Raw genomic sequence first — 13,255 nt, forward strand, 5'->3', positions numbered from 1 at the left:
ACATGTCCTTATAACCAGAAGAGAACGTACAGACACCAGTCCCAAAATTCCACCAAAATTAATTTGCAGATTTATGTTTTTAGTATGCTAATGGTTTCTAAAGGGAATCTGTCAGTAGATTTTTGCTATGTAATCTGACAGTAGCATGATACAGGGACAGACCCTGATTCCAGCGATGTGTCACTTAGTTTACTGGGTGCAGCAGTTGTGATAGAATCACAGTTTTCTCTGCTGCAGATCTAGCAGAGCTCAAAATGCTGAGCTGTGTATAACCCCGCTCACCTCACTGATTGGCAGCTTTCTGTGTACACTGTATATTGACAGTAAGCTGCCAATCAGTGCTGGGGGTGGGGTTGGACCAGGAGGCACAAGACACCTAGTCCTCTAGTGATAATCTCCTGCTGATTTTATTAAAACCGCAAAACACAATCTAGTAAGTGACACATCACTGGAATCAGGGTCTCTGCCCCTACATCATGCTGCTCTCAGATAACATAGCAAAACCTACTGACAGATTCCCTTTAAAAGCTCAAATTGGACTTGGTGTCTGTGCCAGACTGCCTTAGATATAATTTGAATTTGGAAAAAGAGAGCCTTTAAATAGTGTGTATATTGAACCTTTCTAAGTTTTAATTCACTTTTCATTCCATTCGTTTTCAGAGCTGGATGGTTGTCAGTCTTCTCCATGTCAGAATGGGGGAAAGTGTGAGAATCTTGCAGGTTCTTATCTGTGTGTGTGTCCTAGAGGTTTCTATGGCTATCATTGTCAGACAGGTGAGTGGCGATAATGTACCTGAAATAAGGTTACAGTGGAGTACCAATATCAGGGGTTGTCTACGATTAGTAAAAATGTAGAAACAGCTCTACTCTTGTCTATGGGAAGTGTCTGGTATTGCAGGCTGCAGCTCAGCTCCGTTACAGCTGTTTGTGAATTTAAAAAAAATAAACAGATAATTTTTTTCTAGTCCCGGACAATAGCATTAATGGCCAGGAATGTCACCTACACATATGCCCAGCTAGTTCCTGATTTTATGTAATGATGTGCTGTTTAGAATATATTAACACATCAGTCGAAACCCCTTTTACACTTAATAGGTGAAGATTTAGGGGTAGATTCATTAAAACTGGCGTTGTACACACAAATCTTAATGAAGGGGCATGGTGGGGTATTGAGCCGCAAATTCATTAAGAGGTACGTTGTGTAAAGATTTTGCAACTTTTCAAAGTAGATAAAACGCTTTGATGAATTGGCTCCTTAGTTCTAAATGGATAATTATCAATTTAGTGGTATAATGTTACTTTATAATGTTACAATTGCTAATAGGCTTCATTCACATGGATCAGTCATGCTGCGGCTTTTAACCCCAGCAGTCCTTTTCCACTGCAGTTGTTTCTCTGCACAATCACTTAATCTTGCAGGAAGATAGCAAGAGAGTCATCAGAAAAGCGAGCAATATGTTCAACCGTGTGGTCCTGCAAGTGATTGTGCAGGGAAACCGTAAAAAGACCACAGAGGCAAATAGCTGTTGTAATTAAAATCTGCAGCATTACTGCTGCGTGTGAACACAGGCTTAAAATTATTTGTAGGTAACCCAAATGGTGCAGTCTATATACAGTTCTGTTTTTGGTTGGCATTTATATTCAAAGGTATTATCTGATTCTTTGCATTAATTGTGTTTTGTAGTAAGTGACTTATGCCTGCTTAATCCATGTGGCAGCCGTGGTGTCTGTGTGTCCAGTGCAGAGGGTGCAGTTAGCTGTAATTGCCGAACTGGCTATACCGGCATCACTTGTGAAAGAGGTAACATTAGTTTGTAGAGCGTGTTCAGTGTGTCCACAGCACATCAGGCCAAATCTTAGCCAAGTCTAAAGGCCTCTATATCCCCTATACTACACCATGTAGTAAATTATTATGCAAAAGCTATTTTTCTCTGATTTTACTAAATGGTCAATGCAAATGAGTCAGTATAATGATCAAATCTCAACCATTAGAGTATAAATCACATTTTATTGGACAAACCTCCCAATGATGACAGTATTTCATTCAAAACTTAAAAAAAGCTCAAAATGCACTGTTCCAAATCATTATGCACAACAGAGTTTCCAAACATTTTATAGGTTGTAAAGAACTGAAAATGATCAGTTGTTGAATTTGCAGCATTTAGAGGTCACATTTACTGAAGTTAAAAGCTTTTTAATTAAAAAACATCTTAACAGGCCAAGTTACATGTTAACATAGGACCTCTGCTTTGATATCACCTTTACAATTCTTGCATCCATTGAACTTGAGTTTTTGGATGGTTTCTGCTTGAATTTCTTTGCAGGATGTCAGAATAGCCTCGAGAGCTGCTGTTCTGATGTGACCTGCCTCCTACCCTCATAGGTCTTTTGTGGAGGATGCTCCAAAAGTTCTAAATACGGTTGAGGTCAGGGGAGGATGGTGGCCACACCACGAGTTTCTCTTTTATGCCCCAGAAGTCAATGACTCGGAGGTATTCTCTGCAGCATGAGGCATTGCCATGCATGAAGATGATTTTGCCATGGATGATACGGTTCTTCTTTTTGTATCATGGAAGAAAGTGGTCAGTCAGAAACTATATACTTTGCCAAGGTAATTTTCACATCTTCAGGGACTCTAAAGGAGCATACCAGCTCTCCCCATGATTCCGATGCAAAACATGACTCTGCCACGTCCGTGGCTGACATTGCAGTCTTCTAGGGACATGGTGGCCATCCACCAACCACCTACTACTTCCTCTATCTGGACTATCCAGGGTTGCCCGGCACTTATCAGTTAACAAGACTGTTTTAAAATTAGTCTTCATGTATGCCTGGGCCCACTGCAACAATTTCTTCTTGTGAGCACTGTATTGGGGGGGGGGGCTGAATAGTGGGTTTATACACAACTGCAAGCTTCTGGAGGATCCTACACTTTGAGGTTCGCAGGACTCCAGATGCATCGGCAGCTTCAAATACCTGTTTGCTGCTTTGTAATGGTATTTTAGAAGCTGCTCTCTTAATCTGATGAATTTGTCTGGCAGAAACCTTCTTCATTATGCCTTTATCTGCACGAAACCGTGTGTGCTCTGTATCAACCACAAATCTCTTCATAGTACGATATCACGCTTAAGTTTTCATGAAATACCTAATGTTTTCATACCATTGCACTATTTGACACTTTTTGGCAGCAGAGAGATAATTTTTCTTTCCCATATTGCTTGAAACCTGTGGCCTGCTTAATAATGTGGAACGCTCTTCTTAAATAGTTTTTCTTTAAGTGGTCTCACCTTGCAAACTAATTATCACAGGTGTTTGAGATTGATTTCAGTTATCGAAATACCCTGAGACACAATATCATCCATGAGGTTATTTGAAAAACAAAACATTACATCTTTTTGATACTTTAAATCCAATTTTTATAATAATTTGGAACACAATGTAAAGTTGGTCAAACCTGCCCATACTGACAGGATTGGCCAACAATCTATTATGTATGGGGGCCTCCCAACTGTCACCCGATATCATCTTGTCAGGCAGTTTAAATGTTAGCACCTGATCCTTTTGTTAGTTAGGAGATGATAAGGCACTGCCAGAGCGGTCTGGCAGTGGCTTTCTCCATCCGGTGTATAGGGGAGTCTCCCCTTTGGAGAGCCAAACTCTCCTGTGTATGGGTGAATTAGCTGTCCACCAAATGCCGAATATTTATACCTGAAAACATATATAGATCATATTTAGCTTTGTTAGACAGTGTTAACCCCTTTCTGATATTTGCGGTAATAGTACGTCTTTGTGCCCTGGGCCTATTGGACCAGGGACGTACTATTTTGCGCAATGTGATCGCGCACGCACATAAGCTGTTTGTCACAGCTGACACCCGTTACTATGTGCAAGGAACAGTTCCGCATCGCTCCCTGCACATTAACCCCCGAAATGCTGCGATTGAAGTCAATCGCCGCATTCAGGGAGCAAGGGGAGATAAGCGTAATACTTACTTCCTCTCCGGCGTCCCGATCTGTCTCTGCCGGGTCCCGGTGGTTGTCATGGTGAGCCGATGTCATCATGACGGCATACGGGTCACCAGACAGCAGGAAGTTACTTTGATCATGCACAGTGCGTGACCAAAGTAACTTCTCACTGTGCAGCACTGACAGGCTGTATAGCACAGGGATGCTGCTGCATCTCTATGCTATATAGCCGATTAGACTGCAAAAAGTGAAAGTCCCATAGTGAGACAAAGTGTAAAAGTTCAAAAAGTATCAGAAAGTGAAAAAAAAAAGTAAAAAACAATTGTAAAAATATTTTTAAAAAAATAATCCCAAAAAATTAAAATATACTGTACCAATAAATAAATATTATTATGAAAAAAAACAACAATAAAAGTACACATATATGGTATTGCAGCATCCGGAACGACTTGATCTTTAAAATTGTCCTTCTGGTTAACCCCTTTAGTGAACACGGTAAAAAAAAAAACGAAGCAAAAAACGATGCTTTATCATCATACCGCCAAACAAAAAATGGAATAAAACGCGATCAAAAAGATGAATGTAAATAAAAATGGTACTGCTGAAAACGTCATCTTGTCCCGCAAAAAAACAAGCCGCCATACAGCTCAATCAATCGAAAAATTTTAAAAGTTATAACTCACAAAATAAAGACAAAATACAAAAAAAATATTTTTTCTTTAAAATATTGTGTAAAAGCGCCAAAACATAAAAAAAACAATATAAATGTGGTACCGCTGTAAACGTACTGACCCAAAGAATAAAGCTGCTTTTTAAATTTTACCACACGCAGAACGTAATTAAAAAACAAACAAAAAATAATTCCTGAATTATTGTTTTTTGTTTATTCTGCCTCCCAAAAATTGGAATAGAAAGCGATCAAAAAATATCACGTGCCCGAAAATGGTATCAGTAAAAACATCAACTTGTCTTGCAAAAAACAAGCCATCACATGACTCTGTCGGCCAAAATATGGAAAAATTCTAGCTCTCAAAATATGGCGATGCAAAAGCTAGTCTTTGCAAAAAAAAAATTTTTTTAGTGTGTGTGACAGCTGTCAATCATTAAAACCCAATATGAATCTGGTATCGCTGTAATTGCACCAACCCGAAGAATAAAGTCGTCTAATCACTTATACCGCACGAGGAACGGCGTAAAAAATAAACTCTAGGGCTAGGGTTGTGCTTGGGTTAGGGTTGTGCTTGGGTTAGGGTTGTGCTTGGGTTAGGGTTGTGCTAGGGTTAGGGTTGTGCTAGGGTTAGCGTTAGGGTTGTGCTGGGGTTAGGGTTGTGTTAGGGTTAGGATTGTGCCAGGATTTAGTTACGGGCTAGGGTTAGGGTTGGGCAGGGGTTAGGGTTGTGCTACGGCTAGGGTTAGGGTTGTACTACGGCTAGGGTAAGGGTTGAGCTAGGGTAAGGGTTGTGCTGGGGTTAGGATTGTTCTAGGGTTAGTGTTGTGCTAGGGTTAGGGATGGGGTTATGCTAGGGTTAGGGTTGTGTTGGGGCTGGGATTTTTTCAAAAGTAAAGAAAAAAAAGTGACGACAATATGGCTGCTAGTGTTGAGTGCAAGTGCTCGCTACTTAAGTTTGCATCTGGTGCTCGGGTATGCACCATGTATCGCAGGTGCTCGAGTGACATGCTCGAGTCTCTGCACCACATGTTTTGCAGCTGTTATACAGCCAAAAAAACCTCACTGGGATTGCCTGCCATGTACGATCGATCCAGGCATGTATTCTTTTTGGATGTCTAACAACCATGAAACATGCGGGCGGGGACTCGAGCATGTCACTTGAGCGATACTTGGTGCATACCCTAGTACGATACAAACTCAAGTAGGGAGCCCTTGCACTCAAGACTAATGACCACTTATTCAATATGATGACCTAATGTTATCAAATTCTGTGTCGTACCTCTGGGTTAAAAATGTTCACTATACCCCTTGATAAAATCCTTGAGGGTGTGGTTTCCAAAATGGTGTCACTTGTGGGGGGTTTCCACTGTTTAGACACATCAGGGGCTCCCCAAACGCGACATGGCGTCCGCTAATTATTCAAGCAAATTTTACATTCAAAAAGTCAAATAGCGCTCCTTCCCTTCCGAACCCTGCCGTTCGCCCAAATAGTGGTTTCCCCCACATATGGGGTATCGGCGTACTCAGGAGAAATTGCACAACAATTTGCATGGTGCAATTTCTCCTGTTACCCTTATGAAAATGCAAAATTGGGAGCTGAAAAACATATTTGTGGGAAAAATGTGAAAATTTTATTTTTACGGCTCAATTTTATAAACTTCTGTGAAGCACCTGGGGGTTCAGGGTGCTCACCACACATCTAAATAAGTTCCCTGAGGGGTCTAGTTTCCAAAATGGTGTCACTTGTGGGGGGTTTCCTCTGTTTAGGCACATCAGGGGCTCCCCAAACGCAACATGGCGTCCTCTAAGCAAATTTTACATTCAAAAAGTCAAATGGTACTCCTTCCTTTCCGAACCCTGCCGTGTGCCCAAACAGTGTTTTTCTCCCACATATGGGGTATTTGCGTGCTCATGAGAAATTGCGCAACAAATTTTGGGGTCCATTTTTTCCTGATACCCTTGCAAAAATAAAAAAAAATGGTGTCTAAAGTAACATTTTTGTGAAAAAAGTTAAATGATCATTTTTTTCTTCCACGTTCCAAAAATTCCTGTGAAGCACCTGAAGGGTTAATAAACTTCTTGAATGTGGTTTTGAGCACCTTGAGGGGTGCAGTTTTTAGAATGGTGTCACTTTTGGGCATTTTCTGTCATAAAGGCCCCTCAAAGTCACTTCAAATGTGATGTGGTACCAAAAAAAATTATTTTGTTGGAAAAATTTGAAATTGCTGGTCAACTTTTAACTCTTATAAACTTGCTAACAAAAAAAAATTTTAGTCCTAAAATTGTGCTGGTGTAAAGTAGACATGTGGGAAATGTAATTTATTTTGTGTGACATATCTCTGTGATTTAAGGGCATGAAAATTCAAATTTTGAAAATTGCATAATTTTCAACATTTTCTCCAAATTTCCAATTTTTCACAAATAAACACAAGTGATATCAAAGAAATTTTTACCACTATCATGAAGTACAATATGTCACGAAAAAACAGTCTCAGAATTAGTGGGGTCCGTTGAAGCGTTCCAGAGTTATTACCTCATAAAGTGACAGTGGTCAGAATTGTAAAATTTGGCTTGGTCATTAACGTGCAAACCACCCTCGGGGGTAAAGGGGTTAAAGGGCTTGTCCAGGATTAAAATTGCATGGCTGCTTTATTTCAGAAACAGCGCCACTCCTGTCCATTGATTGTATCGTGTTTTTTACTTCAGCTCTACTAGTGAATAAGGAAAATCTTCAATATCACACACAGCCTGTGGACAGGTTTGTGGCCTGTTCTTGGAACATAGTTGAGACCTATTTCTTTCTCCTTCCTCGAACAGAGCTGCTGCCTCCTCTGTCTTTGTCGCTGGGTGCAGTAGGAGAGAACAGCGTGTGGATCTTCTGGACACCACCTGAGGAAGAGGCTGGACTCTCATCAGATGGTTTTGCTGTGAGCTACACGGCTCCTGATGGCTCCTCAAGGACAGACTTTGTGGAGAGAGGTCAAACTGAGCACGAGTTACGAGGCCTCAGTCCAGGACGCTCTTATAACGTCACGATTGTCACTGTGAAACGCAACCTACGTCACAATGATATAAGCCGCCCACTTACGCTCTCTGCCCGCACAAGTGAGACATCGTCAATTCATATGCATGCCAAAATCATTATGTATGTGTATCAGAGACTCTTGCATACTTGCTAAAGTAAAATGTTTGTTTCAGGACCACCTACAGTGGACAGACCGCGGGTCAGTTCTGTGACAGAGTCTTCTGTTACAGTTTCTTGGTCACTCAACCCACACAGACACTTGCCTGTGGCGCATGTTAGACTGTCCTTGCAGCACCCGAATGAGAGGATTCAGCAGGCAGAGCAGGAGCCTTCAGCAGGAGAATATACTTTCAGGTGAGTATAGGGAGTACATATAAGCTTACACCTGGTTTAAGTGGTGTGTGTGTCGAATTGGAAATAAATATTAATCTTTATTTATATAGCGCCATCATATACCACAGCACTTAGACGCGTTTCACACATTGTGTATTTTGTGCAGATTTTCTGCAAGGGTTTGCATGCACAAAATCCACAGTGTAATACAGTTCTAGCAAAATAAATGAGATTTCAACAAATCTCATCTCCACGTTGCTGAAAATTCATGCAGATAATACCTACAGCATGTCAATTGTTTGTGCAGATCTAGGGCGGATCTCACCCTAAATTTACAAAGGGAAGGGTGAAATCTGAAAAAATAGTAACAGATATGCTGCTGAAAAATCTGCAACATGCGCGCAGACTTAACGTATATCTAAAAGAAGACAACTCCAGGTGAAATGTAACCATCAAAACCTATGGTTAGCAGTCTTACAAGCGCACAGCATTGCCATGTCTCATGATGCCAGGTGATGTTTAGTCACCTTTTGAGATAAATGGTGCCTGCCTGTTTCTACAACTCATTGATGGCAATGTGTAACACTTAGTGAAGTAAGATTTTTTTTTTCACTTCTTGATAAGTATAGTGAGTTTATTATGGTGAAAAGTCAAGGTCATACCCACTGGTAACTGGTATCAGCACTTTGCCCTACGTCATACGTCTAAAACCTTTTACAACGTATTTTGCCGTTTCCAATAGCACATACCAACCATATGTGTCTCTTTCTGCCCACGTGATCTACAGGTGCAGGTCACAAAATCAGAATATCATCAAAAAGTATCACTTTTTGTATTGAAGAACTGAAATAAATTAACTTTTTGATGATATTCTAATTTTGTGAGCTGCACCTGTACATGTTCGCCTTGACTACAGTGGTCACATATTCTATGTTAATTCCAGTAGCGTAAAAGCGTTGGCCCACAGCCCCAATATGGTCTCCACTTTTTACGATAAAGAAGTAAAACATCTGGAACAATCTGTCGATAGACAAGGATGACATTAGCTAGGTTTTGGACCAGTATGACAACTTTACATTATGTATGCATTATGCAAGTTATTTATTTTTAGCTTTATAGCAAGAATTTATATCAGAATAAAATGTATAACTTAATCTCCTCTCCACAGAGATTTACTGCCTGGCGAAAAATATTCCATTCAAATCAGTACATTAAGCACTTCTGACCCTAGCAACCCATCTTCAGAGAGCCTGCCCAGCGTACCCCTGACAGCTTGGACACGTAAGACAATGATAGCGTTTACTAATATTACAATACTATAGAATATGAACAAATACAAACATAAATTATTATGCTTTCCAAATATCCGCCATGTCTGTAACAATGTCCCCCTCCTACTCGCCAGGACCACTTCCTCCTAGTAACTTCTCAGCTGTACTGGTCACTACAAGCACTGTGCACTTAAACTGGGATTTGCCCCCTGACGGCTCCGTGGATGGATACATATTCAACGTAACACACAACCACAGCACGAAAAGTCGATATATGCCTAACGGAAAGCTGACATCATATACTGTACGAGACCTACAGCCCGGCCAGAGGTACCGTATTACTGCGACTGCTCTGCGTAACACTCCACAAGGCCCTGTGAATAGTGAGCCAAAGACTCTAAGGATACAGACACGTAAGCATGACATGATGGGAGGGAGCAATAATGATTTGCTAATACGGAGCTCTTGCACATATTATTTACTATATTTTCTGCAGTGCAGAGGGAGGGACCTCAGGAGCCCAGGTGGACACCTCCTAGGATTTTACGGAACAGACACCCACCACAGACTCCTCCAGAAATACGTATGCTAACAGAAAGGGGTCCTCCTCCAGCCGAGACTCCACAAGCCCACAGGTAAACAATAGAATGAGTAAAGGTCCACCAACACATTAACGTTTTCCAAGAGAATAACGGCAGAATCGGACAAACCTCAATTCTCCCCAGACAGATTATGCGCGATTTTAAACAACCATGTTGTTCTACCTAGAGATGAGGTGTCTCTCAGTGTCTTAAATCAGCCAAATCCGTCAATATTGTTGGGTTCAGCCGACAGTCTATGTATGGGGGCACCTGACATTTGATCATCAGAGGAGTCAATGATCTAGCATGTCTGATTTTGGACTGCCAATCCCTTTGTTCTCCTTGAGATAAGCCATCTCCAGAGATGCCCAGCAGCAGCTCTCTCATAGAAGACACAGGAGCGCCTGACTGAAGAAGACTTTCTGTGTATAGGATCTAAGGGGTAAGGTTTCTCCTTGTGGAGAGTGACATGCCAAGTCTGGCACACCAATATGAGGAGACTTAAAGGCCTTGCATGCTCCTCTGGGAAATTAAATATGCAAATTGTCTCTTCAGAGAGGAAGAGGACTTGTAGGATTGCCACTTCCAATAAGTGGCACTAGAGAACAGGTCATTATCAACCCTTTAACGAAACTGAAATATGACTTGGGATAAAAGCCAAATCAGAATCTCAATTTGTAGACACTGTTTCGGGGTATTACCCCCTCGTTAGTACAAAGTATGAGATCTGATTCGGCTAGGTGAGAGCCTAAGACTGGAATCTAAGGGGTAAGGTTTCTGCTTGGGGAGAGTGACATGCCAGGTCTGGCATGCCAGTATGAAGAGACTTAGGGGCAATATCCCGAAACACCATATCTACAAATTGATATTCTTATTTGGCTTTTATCCTAACCCCTCTTTCAAGGCTCATTAAAGGGTCGATAATGACTTGTAGCATTGCTACTTCCAATAGGTGGCGCTATAGTGTTCAAGTCCTCTTCCTCTCTGAAAAGACAATTTGCATAATTATGGGAGAGATGGCCGAGGTCATTTGACCGACAGCTGTGTATGCTGGGCTTTACTCTCCTCTCCCCATACGAAACACGTGCACGCTCTGCCAGGCTGAACCTTCATGTCGATTAGGGGATCAGGAGAGATAGCTGTTCATCTGATATTTGATGTGAATGGCCACCTTTAAGGTCTATGACATATTCCTCATTTCTTCCCATTATAGGTTCACAGAACTGACAGATGGACGAAAACGTATCACTGCCAGATTTAGTCATCAAGGCAATAGGTCCATCAACATCACTAAAGGTGATTAGAATTTTACCCAGAACCAGTCACATATCCAATGTACATACGAAAGAAAATTATTTTTTTTGTTCTTTTAATGATTTTTTTTTTTTAAGAACCTGAAGCTCCTATCAGAGTAGAAAATACTGATGAATCCTCCATCCCCATTAGACAAGCACTTCAACTGCAAGACCCTGAGCAAACTAGTAGAGATGGTATGTAACAGGCTGGCCAAGCCCAAGTGACCAGTAAAAGTATTTGTCTGATGTCGCAAATGCATCCTGCTAGTCCTCCATTTTTCTTCTAATGACTCCAATGTGAAAAAGTTTGGAGCAATACATTATTTCTGGGTGGGATGCAGCCTTACTTTTCTTCTGATTATCTGCTTACACTATTGATTTGATGTTGCACCAAATTTGGTCATTTAAAGGGAATCCATCAGCAGTTCTTTTTGCTATGTAATCCTAGCTGCATGATGTCAGGGCAGAGACTCTGATTCCAGCTATGTGTCACTAACTGAGCTATTTGTTTCAGTTTCAATAGAAAAAATCAGTGTTTTGTCCACAGAAGATTATAAACTAGAGACTATTTGTCTCATGCCATGTAGTCTTCCTGCTCTGTATAACCCCACCCCACCAATGATTGGCAACCTTCTGCCTATGCACAGTGTACACAGAAAACTGCCAATCAGTGATGTGGGCGGGGTTATACAGAGGTCAGCATTAAGAGAACTGATAGATCTGCAGCAGAGAAAAACAGTGATTGTATCAAAATGATAGCAAGCAGCCCAGTAGGCACTACAGTGCGAGAATCAGGGTCTCAGCTCCTCCATTCTTAAATTATGCTGCTCTTGATTACATAACAAGAACCTTGTAACAGATTTCCTTTAAGGCTGCGTGCCCACGTTGCGTATTACAAGCGTATATGCTGCGGAATTTCCGCAGCGTAAACGCTTGTAAAACGCATGTATATCCGCACCCCATGGTCCCCAATGGCATTCCGCAATGTCAATGCCCATGCTGTGGATTTTTCCGCAGCGTATATGCTGCGGTCAAAAATCCGCAGCATGTTCATTAATTTTGCGTTTCCGCATGCGGAATCAATGTGCGGATGGTACCCAAGTCTGGATGAGAGGAGACTCTCATCCAGACCTGGGTACCAAAGAACCCGTAAAAAAAAGAAAAAATAAAGTTTATACTTATCTTCTGATGTCTTCCCGGTGTTTTCCAGCCGTTGTGCTGTTGTGTGAAGGACCTGCCACGTCATTGAGTCATGTGACCCATCACATGACTCAATGACGTCACCGCAGGTCCTGCACACAACAGCGTGAGCCGCTCAAGACTCCGGACGGGGCAGAGAATGCATCGGAAGGTGAGTATAAACTTTATTTTTTTATTTTTTACCATTCTGATTCTTTTTTTTTAACTATTACTTGGTCACACTATATAAATCCATGCCGGTTGCATGGATTTATATAGCGTGAACAAGTTGTCAAGCACTTTTCCAAGTGATGCTTAAAGCAAATGGCAGCATGCTGTGATTTTTTTCCACAGACAGATACAGTGTGTGGAAGGAAACCCAGATCTGCACTTCCCCATTATATAACATAGGTCCAAGTGCTATCTGATGCAACAGCGGATAGCGCTAGTCCGAGTTATACGCTCCTGTGGGCGAGCCCTAAGGGTGTTGTCTGCTTTGGAAAATTCCTGCTTCATAGAAAGGTCTCTTAACAAAAGAGCTGATGAAAATGTGTCCTTGTGATTCTATGGACATCACTGAAACCTGTAGAGAAACCTTGTAACAGGTGTTATATTTCCCTGCAGCATCACCACAGGAGAAATAAATCATTATAGAGTACTCACTTTTTTTAAATGCATGTTTTTATTAAAGTTGTTTTAAAAATAGTTTTACAACACATATAGCAAATATAATATTACTGAACATAACACAAAAAAGCGAAACAAAATGTGTCACTTTATTAGATAAGTGCAGAAAGCAAACCTCACAGAATACTTCATTAACCCCTTTCTGACCCAAGGCGTACTAATACCTGTGTCCTGGGCCGTATGGGCCAGCTACTTTCTATTACGCATAATGCAATCGCGCCCGCACACAAACTGGCACAATCACCGCCG

At 41.3% G+C, this 13,255-nt stretch overlaps 1 protein-coding gene across 4 annotated transcripts in view; it reads left to right on the forward strand.

Annotated features, from left to right (window-relative positions):
- The window catches only part of SNED1 (sushi, nidogen and EGF like domains 1), a 199,539-nt gene that overhangs the window by 173,126 nt on the left and 13,158 nt on the right, over window positions 1-13,255 (forward strand). For all 4 annotated transcript variants that reach the window (XM_073674536.1, XM_073674535.1, XM_073674537.1 and 1 more), the window contains 9 exons: window positions 661-774; window positions 1,685-1,801; window positions 7,453-7,740; window positions 7,834-8,014; window positions 9,162-9,274; window positions 9,399-9,677; window positions 9,761-9,899; window positions 11,059-11,141; window positions 11,237-11,335. In XM_073674536.1, coding sequence (XP_073530637.1) covers window positions 661-774; window positions 1,685-1,801; window positions 7,453-7,740; window positions 7,834-8,014; window positions 9,162-9,274; window positions 9,399-9,677; window positions 9,761-9,899; window positions 11,059-11,141; window positions 11,237-11,335 — 1,413 coding nt within the window. The remainder of the gene's footprint in view (window positions 1-660; window positions 775-1,684; window positions 1,802-7,452; window positions 7,741-7,833; window positions 8,015-9,161; window positions 9,275-9,398; window positions 9,678-9,760; window positions 9,900-11,058; window positions 11,142-11,236; window positions 11,336-13,255) is intronic.

Source organism: Phyllobates terribilis, unplaced genomic scaffold (assembly GCF_046119375.1).
Source record: "Phyllobates terribilis strain yellow unplaced genomic scaffold, ASM4611937v1 Scaffold_3__8_contigs__length_932513732, whole genome shotgun sequence".
Lineage (NCBI taxonomy): Eukaryota > Metazoa > Chordata > Amphibia > Anura > Dendrobatidae > Phyllobates > Phyllobates terribilis.